The sequence below is a fragment of the Pelophylax lessonae genome, assembly GCF_965119305.1.
Source record: "Pelophylax lessonae genome assembly, chromosome: 9".
NCBI classification, from domain to species: Eukaryota; Metazoa; Chordata; class Amphibia; order Anura; family Ranidae; genus Pelophylax; species Pelophylax lessonae.
In genome coordinates, this window is record NC_138776.1 from 244,322,974 (window position 1) to 244,337,089 (window position 14,116).

The 14,116-nt window shown below is 43.2% G+C and overlaps 1 protein-coding gene and 1 long non-coding RNA gene across 2 annotated transcripts in view; both read right to left on the bottom strand.

Annotated features, from left to right (window-relative positions):
- LOC309563035 overlaps positions 1–14,116 on the bottom strand; it is a 268,455-nt gene that overhangs the window by 125,979 nt on the left and 128,360 nt on the right. The gene's annotated exons all lie outside the window — the stretch shown is intronic.
- LOC309563351 (membrane-spanning 4-domains subfamily A member 8-like) overlaps positions 2,967–14,116 on the bottom strand; it is a gene marked incomplete at both ends in the record, with an annotated part of 65,642 nt that continues 54,492 nt past the window's right edge. The window contains 2 exons of the mRNA XM_082267745.1: positions 2,967–3,077; positions 8,090–8,254. Of these exons, the coding sequence (XP_082123871.1) occupies positions 2,967–3,077; positions 8,090–8,254 (276 nt within the window). The remainder of the gene's footprint in view (positions 3,078–8,089; positions 8,255–14,116) is intronic.

A 14,116-nucleotide genomic window follows, 5' to 3' on the forward strand; every position in this document is an offset into this window, starting at 1 on the left:
CTCTGTGGTGTGATGCAATAGGGTGGCTGCTCTCAAGACGGCCCCTGGAGGACATCCTGCCTTATTGGAGTTGTGCTGCCTCCTCCACCTCCTCACTTTCCTCCTCTATTCCCTACGGCACCCAAGTACGGTCAGTGACCTCATCACCCCCTCCCTCCTCATCACTGGAGAAAACTTGGCAGTATGCTGTAGCTGGGGAAACATGACTGCTAGTTTCATGTCTGTCATTGTCACCCCCTCTCTCTAGGCTCACATCGAAGCATTCAAATTGCTGAAAATCCTCCAGCATTATGTAACTGATACTATGATCGAATAATTCAGGTGACTCTTCTGTGCATGATGGTGAGGCTACAGAAGGAGTAGCTGTGGACAAGGAGCCTGTGGAATAGGCCACTTTGGCAGCTGCAGTGGAAGGCAAACTAGTATGAGCCTGGGTGACAGGTGATGAGGAGGATGAGGATGGCTTAGTTTTCCACTCCACCAACTCTTCTGCATGTTGTGGCTAAAACACGTCCAGCACCAGAAAAATAGGACAAGCGTGCCCCGCCCACATAGGATGCACCATGTCCACGACCACCACTTTTCACTGTGGACACAGAGGCTGCTTGCCCTCTTTTAGTGGCCTGTGAGCATCTGCCTCTCCTTGTTAGCCTTTCAGACATGATGGGGATTTTTTTTTTCTTTATAATTTTTCATTAAAGAATGTGGGATGGAAATATGATGCATCTGTGCAATACTTTTGTGCTTGGTGCACTATAAAATGTTTTATTATTCTTTTTTATTTTTGTAACTTTTTATTATAGAGTGTGGGAAGGGAATATGGTGCTTGGGTGCAATACTTTTGTACTTGGTGCACTATAAACTGTTCTATTATACTTTTTTTTTTATAAAGAAAAACTTAATAAAGCCAAAAAAAAAAAAAGAAAACCCCTGCTGTTGCAGAAGGAATAGCACCTATGACACAAAGGGGAGGACAGTAATTATGCCCTAAATAACATTAGTGCTGCTGCGCCACAAAAATCCACTGCTGACGCAGAAGCAATAGAACCTGTGACACAAAAGGGGGGAAGCAATTATGCCCTAAACAAAATTAGTGCTGCTGCACCACCAAAAAAAGCCCACTGCTGACGCAGAAGGAAAAGCACCTGCAACACAAAAGGGAGGACAGCAATTATGCCCTAAATAAAATTAGTGCTGCTGTGCCACCAAGAAAAAAAACCCACTGCTGACGCAGAAGGAATAGCACCTGCAATATAAAAGGGGGGACAGCAATTATGCCCTAAATAAAATTAGTACTGCTGCACCACAAAAAAAAAAAACCCACTGCTGACACAGACGGAATAGCTCCTGCAACGCAAAAGGGGGGATAAAAAATATATATATCAATGAAAAAAAAAAATGGGATCAGTGGGTTGAGGCAGATGTGTTGTCTACACCAACATTTCAGTGGTCCCACTAGATTGTGTTATACAAAAATCACAGCACAGCACTACACTGCACTGCAGTACATTGTGTTACACAAGATGAATCAGCACAGCACTACACTGACTGCACTACACTGTGCTATACAAGCATCAGCCCTACACTACACTGCACTGACTGCATTAAATATGAAAGCACAATCCACTAACTACCTGCCTATTCTCCACTTCTAATCTCCACTAACACACTACACAAGGCTGCCGTGTAAGCATCCTTGTATAGTGTGGGGTGTGGACTTAGCCTCTGAGCCATGATTGGCTAAAGGCACCCTGCCTTTGGCCAATCATGGCTCTAACAGAACATTGTGCTGTGATTGGCCAAAGCATACAGGTCAGGTGCATGCTTTGGCCAATCACAAGCACTCAATGCACTGCATTATGGGGCACACATCGGCAGGCAAACTTCCTGTAAAGATCTGCTGAGTGAAGGAAGGAAAGTAGAGAGAGCGGTAGTCCTTTTTCTGTGTGTGTTAACCACTTCCATACTGGGCCTCTTCTGGCTCTCCTCTCCTACATGTAAAAATAATTGTTTGCTTGAAAATTACTCAGAACCCCCAAACATTATATATGTTTTATTAGCAGAGACCCTAGGGAATAAAATAGCGGTTGTTGCAAATTTTTATGTCACACAATATTTGCGCAGAAATCTTTCAAACGCATTTTTTTTGGGGGAAAAAAACCTGTTTCATAAATTAAATTAAAAAAAAAAAAAAAAGTTAGCCCAATTTTTTGTATAATGTGAAAGATGATGTTACGTTGAGTAAATAGATACCTAACATGTCACGCTTCAAAATTTCGCACGCTCGTGGAATTGCGCCAAACTTCGGTACCTAAAAATCTCTACAAACGCTTTAAAAATGTATACAGGTTTAGAGTTACAGAGGAGGTCTTGGGCTAGAATTGTTGCTCTCACTCAAACACTTGCAACGATTCCTCACATGTGTGAACATTTTTTTGAAAAGACACATGATTTTTTAGGTGCTCATTTTTTATTTTTAAATATTCAAAGTTAAAAAACAAATATCATTAAAACCGATAATATGACAAATTCATACGGTCACTGTACAAAGGTTTCCACTTAACATGTTTCACCAAAACTATGGCTTCTTCAGGAAACTTATAGAGCCTTGTACATTATATCATTATAAGTGAAATAAGAAACATAAGTTCATCACATGTGTGGTTTGATCACTGTTTACATATGCGGCGTGACAAACATATGCGTTTGCTTCTGCGTGCGAGCACACGGGACTGGGCGTTTTAGTTTTTTTTTTTATTATTGCTTATTTTGTTTTATTTTTTTTAATTATAACTTTTATCCCTATTACAAGGAATTTAAATATCCCTTGTAATAGGAATATGGCATGACAGGTCCTCTTTATGGAGAGATGTGGGGTCTATAAGACCCCACATCTCTTCTCTAGGCAGAAAAGACTAAGATAAAAAAAACGGTCTCTGCCTTTCCAGCCAAGTACACGGCAGTGTTTACAACTGCCAGGCTGGACATGACATCATAACGTCACACCTGGGCCTCTGAAGGTCATAGAGACTGCCGGTGACCATCTGGTCTTCTGTATTTTTTATGGTGAACTTCCACTGTGAAAGAGAATTGAGCAAGAGTTCTTCTTTATTAGTTTAATTGAGCAAGAGTTCATCCATTTTGATATTAGAAGACATTTTGTGAGCATTGAAATATTAGTGTGTGTCTCATGATATTTTGCTTAGAATGAGATAGAATTATTAGTTAGAACTATGTGTCCTTCATTTGGCTCTTATCTTTTACTTCCTGAGAACAATAGCTGTACAGGTCCTAGACACACAGCTGGTTTTTGGTGGGAACAAGGCAGAACTAATGCTTCTTCTGTCTACAGAAAGTCACACATGATACAATGTATATTTGTGGGAACATTTCAAGGGGACGTATCTGTACTTTCATTGTTCTCCTGTAGGAGACATTTTATCTTATAAACTGTAATGAAATAAACCTTTCCTCAGATGACTTTGAGCAACCGAACGCTGCATGTGTCTCTTTGTTCAGAGTAATCTCCGGGCCCGCTGGGACTTGTGGTGCAACCGGGGCAGACTATCAGCCCTATACTTCACTGGAAGTGATTTAATGGCAACACACTGTTGGCGGATTCCTTCTCTGGCTCGCGGATCACATGGGGCGAGCCAGTAGAAGCACCAAAGCGCGGCGGGAAGGGAGGGAACGTCCCCTTCCACCCCCTGTAAAAACGATCAAGCGGCTGAACTGCCACTATGATTGTTCTTATATTGCAGGGATCATTCAGATATCTCCACTCAAAGTCCAGGACATCATATGATGGCCTTGGTCAGGAAGTGGATAAAGAAGTCAAATTTGGGATCAATAACATCATTAAAATCTCTGCATAAGATTAGTTGTTCTCTGGGGTAGGGTTGGAGTTTATCCGTAAAGGACTTATGGAATCTTTTATAGTGCGTGTTGGGTGCATAGATGTTGACTATGACTAGCCGGCTTATTGAAAGAGGATGAGAGAATGATACAGGTATATCAACCCTGAGGATCAGGATCTACATTGTGTATTTAAAAATTAACCGACTTTCGGACTGCTATCATTACCCCATGATTCTAATGGTCTGCATTTACAAAAAAGCATGCAGGGAAATGTTTGTTATCTGGGCACATAGTATGAACCTCCTTCCAAATTATTTGTTGTTTAACAATTATTTGTTGTTTAACCACTTGGCGACTGCCTAATGTACATGTACTGCAGCAAAGTGGCTCTATTGCGCAAAATCTCATACCTGTATGTCATTTCATGCAATTGCCACTAGGTGGTGTGGGTGCAGACCTGATGTCCTATGAACTGTTAAGGCAAAAGAAAGCTGAAATTTAGAATGGCCTCAATATGGAAAAAAAAAAACAAACCAGCAGGGAAAGATAAAGAGGATTCTGAAAGATCCCTCTAAAGACCACGATGTCATGTTCATGGAACTTAATAATGTGAGAGGTTAAAATACTGGTGAGCCCCCCACCTATGCATCACTGATACGGAAACCTTATTTAGCATATCATTATTACACTACACAGTGGCAATATGAACAGTGGGTACATATAACACATGAATCTATTACAAGGAAATAAAATAAAATAAAATTGAATTAAAATTCACATTAAATAACTTGCCTACAAAAGAGAGATGTGTATAGCCATACCACACCATGGTGCTTGTCTATATAAATACAGTACACATCACATTATTATCCTTGTTAAAACAATTGTTAAAACGGCAATATATCTTTCCCTGCTGGTTTGTTTTTGTTTTTCCATATTGAGGCCATTCTAAATTTCAGCTTTCTTTTACCTTATCAGTTCATAGGTCATGGTTCTATATATAAGTGTATGATTAGTGGAGGGGCGGGCCTCCCTGATGAAGGAGGTGGACCTCCGAAACGACATTGCGACCCGCCCTCCACTTTTTTGCCCAGTTGTTTGAGCCCTGTCAGACTCCGTGGAGGAACTGACAAGGTACCATCACGCCATTTCCGGCCACTTCCGGTTCCGGTTTGATCACTTCCAGTCACTTCCGGTCACGGACAGCAGCGAGGCTGCCCATCCAGGGAGCCTTCGCTATCTGCAGCTACAGCTCAGTGCCCAGACCGGGTCTTTATAGAATACAGGACCGCTGTCCAGACTTGACAGCTTCTCTCACACCACCTGGCTTCACTGTGGGGAATTTCTCTAGACACTACACAGGCTGACCCTGGATTGCTAACATGTAAAGCCTAGTACACATGCAACGAATTTCCGCTGACCGGTCGTCCATCTTTTGTCCAGAGTGGTGTTTTGTTGGTTGGAATGTGCTCTAGACTGCACACGAATTTTGTCGACCAACAGAATTCTACTTCAGAAGTGATGTCATGTGTTGGATTGCTTTCTTTGTGTTCTTTCTTCTCGGAGCATGCCCAGTCTTGCTCATAGGATTTTTCCCTGTCGAAATCTGTACTGACTGCACGAAAATCGGACGTGTTTTGACGAAGGACAAAAATTTTATAGCCTGCACACCAGAATTTTTTCGGCCGAAAAGTCGGAGTCGGTTGTCGGAAGCATCATACTAACAAGCCGAAAATGGGCAGATCGGTCGTCGGACGGAAATTCCCGGCCAAATTTCGACTCGTGTGTACGGGGCTTAAGTTGCTACAATAAAGTTATCTGTTGTTTATTCACCCTTTGTGACCTGGCTCCCTTGTTTTCTTCTTCTTTTCATTGTATGCCTGGAGGGACTCCCTACCTTTTTAGGAGCTGCCGGTCCTAATTACATCCCAGCCCTTTGGACTTTTGTGACTTTTTCATCAGAAGAATTTGATGCTGTCATGGACAATATACATTGAAGACTGATGATCCACGGATGAGGTTTCATGTATTATGCTTCCTCTTTTTCATTTTTCCCTTCATGTCCCCTTTTAAGTTTGCCTAACTATTTATCTCTGACACTATTGTGAGTGTGGCCACGTTCTTTCTTGTTGTGACAGTGAGCGCTGATTCACTGATTTAGGTCAGTGTAAATTTTTTTAGATTATAGGGAAAATTAATCTCCGCCTATTTATCAGATTATAGGGTCTACTCAATAAAGAGAGAATTACAGGAAATTGAAAAGGGAATTTCAAACTTAAGGCCAAAGTAGCAGAGTTGGAATAATTCTCCCACTCACCTGCACTACTTCTGCCTAAAGTTTAGAATTGCAAGGAATTGTGATGAGAATTTTAACCACTTAAGCCCCGGAGGATTTGGCTGCTAAACGACCAGGGGGTATTTTGCGATTCGGCACTGCGTGACTTTAACGGACAATTGCGCGGTCGTGCGACGCTGTACCTAAACGAATTTGACGTCCTTTTTTTCCCACAAACAGAGCTTTCTTTTGGTGGTATTTGATCACCTGTGCGCTTTTTACTTTTTGCGCTATAAACAAAAAAAGAGCGTAAATTTTGCAAAAATAACAATATTTTTCACATGTTTTTATATTAAATTCCCCCCCCCAAAAAAATGTAAAAATCAAAATTTTTTAACATTTTCGGCCAATTTGTTTTATCCTACCTATGTTTGGTAAAAAAAAATCGCAAAAAGCGTATTTTTATTGGTTTGCGCAAAAGTTATCGCGTTTACTAACAAAGGGAAAGATTTTTGTCATTTTTGTTGTTTTTTTTTAACGCGTAATGGCGGCGATCTGCGATTTTTTTTGCGGTACTGCGACATTGCGGCGGACAGATCGGACCCTTGACTGACATTTTTGACACTTTTGGGGTTACCAGTGACATTTCTACAGTAATCAGTGCTATACATATGCACTGTTACTGTAAAAATACACTGGTAGTGAAGGGGTTAACTTTATTTGGGAGGGAGGGGCTGTGTGTGTCCCTAGGGGCGTGCTTTCTACTGTGATTGGCTGTGGCTTGAGGTGTAAGGACACTGATCAACGGTTCTACATAGTAGATCCGTCTGATCAGTGTTTTTACACCGAGGAGAATGACAGGTGGCTTGTTTACACAAGCCGCCTGACTTTCTCCCTCTCCCCCGACGATCGCCGAGTGACCGGCGGACATCGGGTCCGCCAGTCACACGCGCGGGGGGGGTCCGTGACCACGCGGGAGCGCGCCTCCGCGGGAGCGTGCCTCCGTGGGCGCGCGCTCGCTCCCCAGACCCTCCCAGGCTAGTGACGTTAATTAACGTCACTCTGCCTGGCCGGGGCTGACCGCCGCAGTAAATCTACTTGCGGCGGTCGGCAAGCGGTTAAAGTGTCAAATGTGCTCAGGTGTGACCATACCAAAAATGTAAACATAATTAAAGTGCAAAGTGTAAATAAGTACATTGCCGGGACAATGTAAAATACCCGGGACAGGCTTCTATTTGCCGGGACTGTCCCGGCAAAAACAAAGACAGTTGGCAAGTATGAGATAGTCAGCAGACGGGTGTCAGCGGGAAGAGAATGCTAGTGAGAATATCCTGAAGATAAATTATCATCCATCAAGTCATCTTGTTAGAGAGCAAGAGACCTAATCCCATCCACACTAGTGGCAGTGTGGATTAACAGCCTGGCTGTTCCATATCTTTCCAAGCGGAGTTTTGAAGATAGAAGTCCTCAAACAATGTGAATAGTTCAATTGGGGTATCCCACTATTCCCTTCTCCTATCCCAAATTATCAATAAACAAAACCAACATCCCTAGACTGTTTATTCATGGGAAGAGCCATTGGGAACAAGGAGAGATTCAGAGACTTGTTCAAGTAAATATGTTCAAGTAAATATGTGCTGGTAACCAGGGGAGCCCGCAAAGACAATATCCAGAAGTTCCTGCGGGGGCAGCGCTACCATAGTATAGCACAGTGATGGCGAACCTTGGCATCCCCAGATGTTTTGGCACTACATTTCCCATGATGCTCATGCACTCTGCAGAGCAGTTAAGCATCATGGGAAATGTAGTTCCAAAACATCTGGGGTGCCAAGGTTCGCCATCACTGGTATAGTATATAACATTTTTTGAATCAGTATACATATTTTTAGTGATTAATGCATTAAAGAAATGTAATATATATTAAAAAAAACGTATAATCACTAGAATAACACTTACAAGTTTCTCTTGGCATAGCTCCTGAGCTTGAGAGTTATTATAATAGTACCCATTATAGTAACTGTAACTGTAGCACTTGAGGGTTACCAAATCGATAATGTTTAAGATCACAGCTACCATGCTGAAAATGGAGCTAAGGATGTTCAGAGACAGAGAGCCTTTGACCTGTAAAGAGAAATCAGGAACACTAAACCAATGATACAATACCAGAAACAGTCTTATTTATAAAGTTTATATAGTGTTAAAGCGGTATTAACTACTTCTGGACCGGAAGATTTCCCCCGCCCCCCCCCCCCCCTTAATGACCAGGCCATCTTTTGCGATTCGGCACTGCGTTACTTTAACGGACAGTTGCGAGGTCGTGCAACGTTGTACCCAAACTAAATTAAGGTCCTTTTTTTACCCATAAATAGAGCTTCCTTTTGGTGCTTTTGATCACCTGTGCGATTTTAATTTTTTGCGCTATAAAGAGCGACAATTCTAAAAATAAAAAAAAAAACAATATTTTTCACATTCTGCTATATAACATTCGCATAAAAAAAATAAAAATAAAAATAAAAATTTTTAACATTTTAGGGCAATTTGTATTCTGCTACATTTTTTTGGTAAAAAAAAATCGCAATAAGCGTATTTTGATTGGTTTGCGCAAAAGTTATCGCGTCTTCAAACTATGGGAAAGATTTATGTCATTTCTATTGTTTTTTTTTTTTTTTTATTAGTAATGGTGGCGATCTGCGATTTTTAGCGGGACTACGACATTGCGGCGGACAGATTGGATCCCTAACTGACATTTTTTACACTTTTTGGGGGGGGGGGGCAGTGACATTACTACAGTAATCAGTGCTAAAAATATGCACTGTTATTGTAATAATGACACTGGCAGGGAAGGGGTTAACCCTATGGGTGATCAAGGGGTTAAATGTGAGCCTAGGGGAGTGATTATAACTGTGGGGGGCGTGGTTTGTGAAATGATCATAGAGACCAGTAATCCTATATAGAAGGATCACATGAGCTTTTTGATCATTTCAGGGAGAAGAACGGTCAGCTGTGTTTACAACAGCTGACCGTTCTTTCTCAGCGGTGAGAGATTGTGGGTGTCAGGCGGCATTTGGAGCCACCTGCCCCATGCATTGGAGTCCCCACTGCCGAGTGGGGGCGGCGCACGCTCGCCCCCTAGCTGCAGGTGCGCGACCAACGTAGGTCTACGTCAGTTTGCACAGGAGGGCCGCACTGGCACAGTAAAAAGGGGGCGGGCAGTCGACAACCGGTTAAACCCAAAACCAAAAATTTTGTATATTGCAGCTCACCAACTGCTAGGTGTGGGGGCTGCATTTCTTTTTTATGTTTTTTTTTCACCAGGTGATCTGGCCAGTAGCACGCCTACTGTATTAGAGTGCCCCCACTCTGGATGAAGAAGCACAGGGAGCACTTTTGCACAGCAGCATTGTCAGTCTAAAGGGGGGAGGGGAGTGTTAGATGCACTAGCAGATTTAAATACACTAACAAAATGAAGCCAAACACCAGCTAACACTTTATAAGCAGTTACAACAAACAGCTTTGTTCCTTTTGATATAAATAAATAAAAGCTGATCACACCCCTGCCGCCCTCCAGCCATTTCAGAACTATGTCCCGTTCTGCCTCTGGGAGTCATGCTTGGAAGTGTCAAGTCTTGCAATGCCTCATGGTACATGTACTTCCACAACAGCTGGAGGGCTGCAGTTTGCACCACCCCTTTATCTGCTACATCTAAGTGCTTATTCTAAGTATCTATATCTAAGTGCTTATTCTGTTGGGGAAAAAACAACAGACTTTTTTGCTAGATCACCAGATGAAAATAAAAGAAAGAAAGCTTAAAAAAAAGGTTAACTAATGCAGCCATCACATCTAAGAAGTGGTACGCTGCAATATACAATAATAGATGTTTGCTTTTGGGTTGAATACCACTTAAAGTATCACTTTGGGGAGGAATGATGCCTTGTAACCGATTTAATTTGTCGTTAGAGGCTGATGGGTTTAGGCTAGCCAAACACGCATAGATTTCTCCCTCCAACCCAAACTGCATAGATGGAAAATAAGGCAACCCATGGCTTGCATTTCAGCAGGAATCGGTTGAAATTTGAACCATATATGGCCAGCTTAGTCTTGGATACCCTTTGGGATTCAGGATTTGGAAAAGGCAAATTTTAAGAGTATGAATAACAGTATCAAACAAAAGAAACTTGTAGTTCACAATCCTAGTGACTATCGGGTTCTATATCATTTTAGCACCCTCCTAGTTAGGCTGTTAGGCAAATGTAGTCTCAGGAGCAGTGATTGTTTGGTATGGTCTGCTCAGAACTTCACAGGCTGAGAGTTTGATTACTTCCCCCTGCCTCTAGGAGACTTTTTTTAGAGCTTAGGATGGGAGAATTCAAATATCCAGTCCAAATATTCAGCAGGGCCTAGCCAATCCCTGGGGAGGTGTGCCCAGATGGAGCTAGGTTATTGATAAATAGTCTGGAGCCCAGAGGAGATTGCCCCCCCCCCCCCCGTGGGGATGGATCTGTGAGCTGAGAGGAGAGAAGAGGGGCTGCATGCCCCTGGAGGCCCATGGACCAATGGACCACTTTGTAAGAGGCTGCATCTATGGAATGTCTACAGTCAATCTGGAACGTTTTCACATCGCTTCACTTTTTCCACATTTTGTTATGTTACAGATTTATTCCAAAATGGATTAAATTCCTTATTTTCCTCAAACTTCCCCCATAATGACAATGTGAAAGAAGTTTGTTTGAAATCTTTGCAAATTTATTAAAAATAAAAAACAAAAAAATCACATGTACAGAAGTATTCACAGCTAGGGTTGAGCGAACACGGACTGTATTATTCGTGTTCGTACCGAATAATTGGATTTTTGTTACCCGAACACGGACCCGAAAACTTTACTGTATGTTCGGGTAAAAATCCATGTTCGGTCGTTTTATTTCCGGGTTTTGCATGCATTGGCGCGCTTTTCATGGCGGGCTTTCAACAGCCAATCAACAAGCGTTTAACTGGTGTGCCTAAGCCATCCCAGCCATGCCTACAAATGTATTAGTAGCTGTGATTGGCCATCTGAAGCATGTGACCAAGTCTTTATAAGTTTGAGGCAGCGCCGCTGCGGCGTCATTCTGCTGTTTAGTTCAGGGACAGAGCACAAATCAACGTGCTGGCTGCTGATTAGGGACAGACAGGAAAAAAAAAACATTTGTGTCTGGATAGAATTGAGGGACAGGTCGGAGTGTGTTAGGCAGGGCGAGTTGTAGGCATTTTAGGGCGAGGCTGCTGCTGATTTTTAGGGTCAGACAGTGTGTTCTACAAACTACAATCGATATTGCTATGTGGGGTGGGGTTTGCAGTCACCCGATCTTATCAATCCTTTTAGGGAGAGAGTCTGCTGATTTTTAGGGTCAGACAGTGTGTTCTACAAACTACAATCGATATTGCTGTGTGGGGTGGGGTTTGCAGTCACCCGATCTACGATCTTATCAATCCTTTTAGGGAGAGAGTCTGCTGATTTTTAGGGTCAGACAGTGTGTTCTACAAACTACAATCAATATTGCTGTGTGGGGGGGGGGGGGGTTTGCAGTCACCCGATCTACGATCTTATCAATCCTTTTAGGGAGAGAGTCTGCTGATTTTTAGGGTCAGACAGTGTGTTCTACAAACTACAATCGATATTGCTGTGTGGAGGGGGGGGGTTTGCAGTCACCCGATCTATGATCTTATCAATCCTTTTAGGGAGAGGCTGGAGATAGGCAGGTGTCAGTGGTCCACATCCATTTTGCTGTGTGTGGGGTGCAGTGAACACAATCTTTTTGGGGTGCAGTGAACACAATCTTTTTGGGGTGCAGTGAACACAATCTTTTTTGCCCACTGAGGAGGAGGGAGAAAAGTATTTTTCTATCAGTCACTGTGTGCAGCATTTTTCCTTCAGCTGTGCTGTGCTGACTGATCATACACTGCTGTGTTCAGTTCACATGTGCTATTATTGAGTGGTTTCAAAAATCATACACTTTTTTTCTATTCCACTATTCAATATACAGCCTTGGGTTAAAAAAAATTAAATTGTGGCCTGCAGCAGAGCTGAATGATATTTGGGGTTTTTGGGGTTCATCTCATACTTCTGAAGATTTGAGGGTGCTGCCTGTTCCAAACTCCTCCTACTCCTCATCCAGCCTTTTAGGGGTACAAACAATAGTAATTGGGGCCTAGTGTGGTTTTGTACGTGTGAGATACATATACTTTTTTTGATCATATTTTCTATTCCGCTATTCAATAAAAACCTTTGGGGATCAGTTAAATTGCGGGATAGTCTGTGTTGGTACGTGTGAGATCCACCTTTCCAAGTTTTTGGGGTTCATCTCATACTTCTGAAGATTTGAGGGTGCTGCCTGTTCCATACTCCTCCTACTCCTCATCCAGCCTTTTAGGGGTACAAACAATAGTAATTGGGGCCTAGTGTGGTTTTGTACGTGTGAGATACATACACTTTTTTTTATCATATTTTCTATTCCGCTATTCAATAAAAACCTTTGGGGATCAATTAAATTGCGGGATAGTCTGTGTTGGTACGTGTGAGATACACCTTTCCAAGTTTTTGGGGTTCATCTCATACTTCTGAAGATTTGAGGGTGCTGCCTGTTCCAAACTCCTCCTACTCCTCATCCTGCCTTTAGGGGTACAAACAATAGTAATTGGGGCCTAGTGTGGTTCTGTACGTGTGAGATACATACACTTTTTTTGATCATATTTTCTATTCCGCTATTTAATCAAAACCTTTGGGTATAAACAATTAAATAGCGGGATAGTCTGTGTCGGTACGTGTGAGATACACCTTTCCAATTTTTGGGGCGCATCTCATACTGCCGAGGATTTGATGGTGCTTCAGTCTGCCTCCTGCCTGTTCCAAACTCCTCCTACTCCTCATCCTGCCTTTAGGGTACAAAAAATTGTAATCGGGGCCTAGATTGTGTTTGTACGTGTGAGATACACCGTTTTGTAAAATTTGTCCTATTCCGCTATTCAATATACACCCTGTTTGAGTGTAAAAAATTAAATTGCGGGATAGTCTGTATCGGTACATGTGAGATACACCTTTTTAAATTTGTTTGGCGCATCTCCTTCTACCGCCGAGGATTGCAGGGCGCTTCAGTTTGACTCCTGTTCCCAACTCCTCCTACTCCTCTTCCTCATCCTCTACCGCCTCCTCATCCGGACAGCGTAACACCTTCACCACCAACTTCAGCACGGCCAGGGGTAAACGACAGCAGGCAGTTTTAAAACTTGCCTGTTTGGGGGACAAACCACACACCGCGCAGGAGTTGTGGAAGAGCATGGAACAGCAGACAAATGAGTGGTTGCTGCCAGCGAGCCTCAAGCCCGGCCTGGTGGTGTGCGATAACGGGCGAAATCTCATAGCAGCTCTGGGCCTAGCCGGTTTGACGCACATCCCTTGCCTGGCGCATGTGCTGAATTTGGTGGTGCAGAGGTTCCTTAAAAACTACCCCTATATGTCAGAGCTGCTGCAGAAAGTGCGGGCCGTCTGTGCGCACTTTCGGCATTCTCACCCTGCTGCTGCTCGCCTGTCAGCGCTGCAGCGTAACTTCGGCCTTCCCGCTCATCGCCTCATATGTGACGTGCCCACAAGGTGGAACTCCACCTTGCACATGCTGCAAAGATTGTGCGAGCAGCAGCAGGCCATAGTGGAGTTTCAGCTGCAGCACGCACGCGTGAGTCGCTCTGCGGAACAGCACCACTTCACCACCAATAACTGGGCCTCCATGCGAGACCTGTGTGCCTTGTTGCGCTGTTTTGAGTACTCCACCAACATGGCCAGTGCCGATGACGCCATTCTCAGCTTAACTATCCCACTTCTATGCCTCCTTGAAAAAACAATTCGGGCGATGATGGAAGAGGATGTGGCGCAGGATGAGGAGGAGGAGGAGGAGGATGAAGAGGTAACATTTCCAAGGCTTTCAGGGCAGTCATTCGCAAGGGGCTCCGAG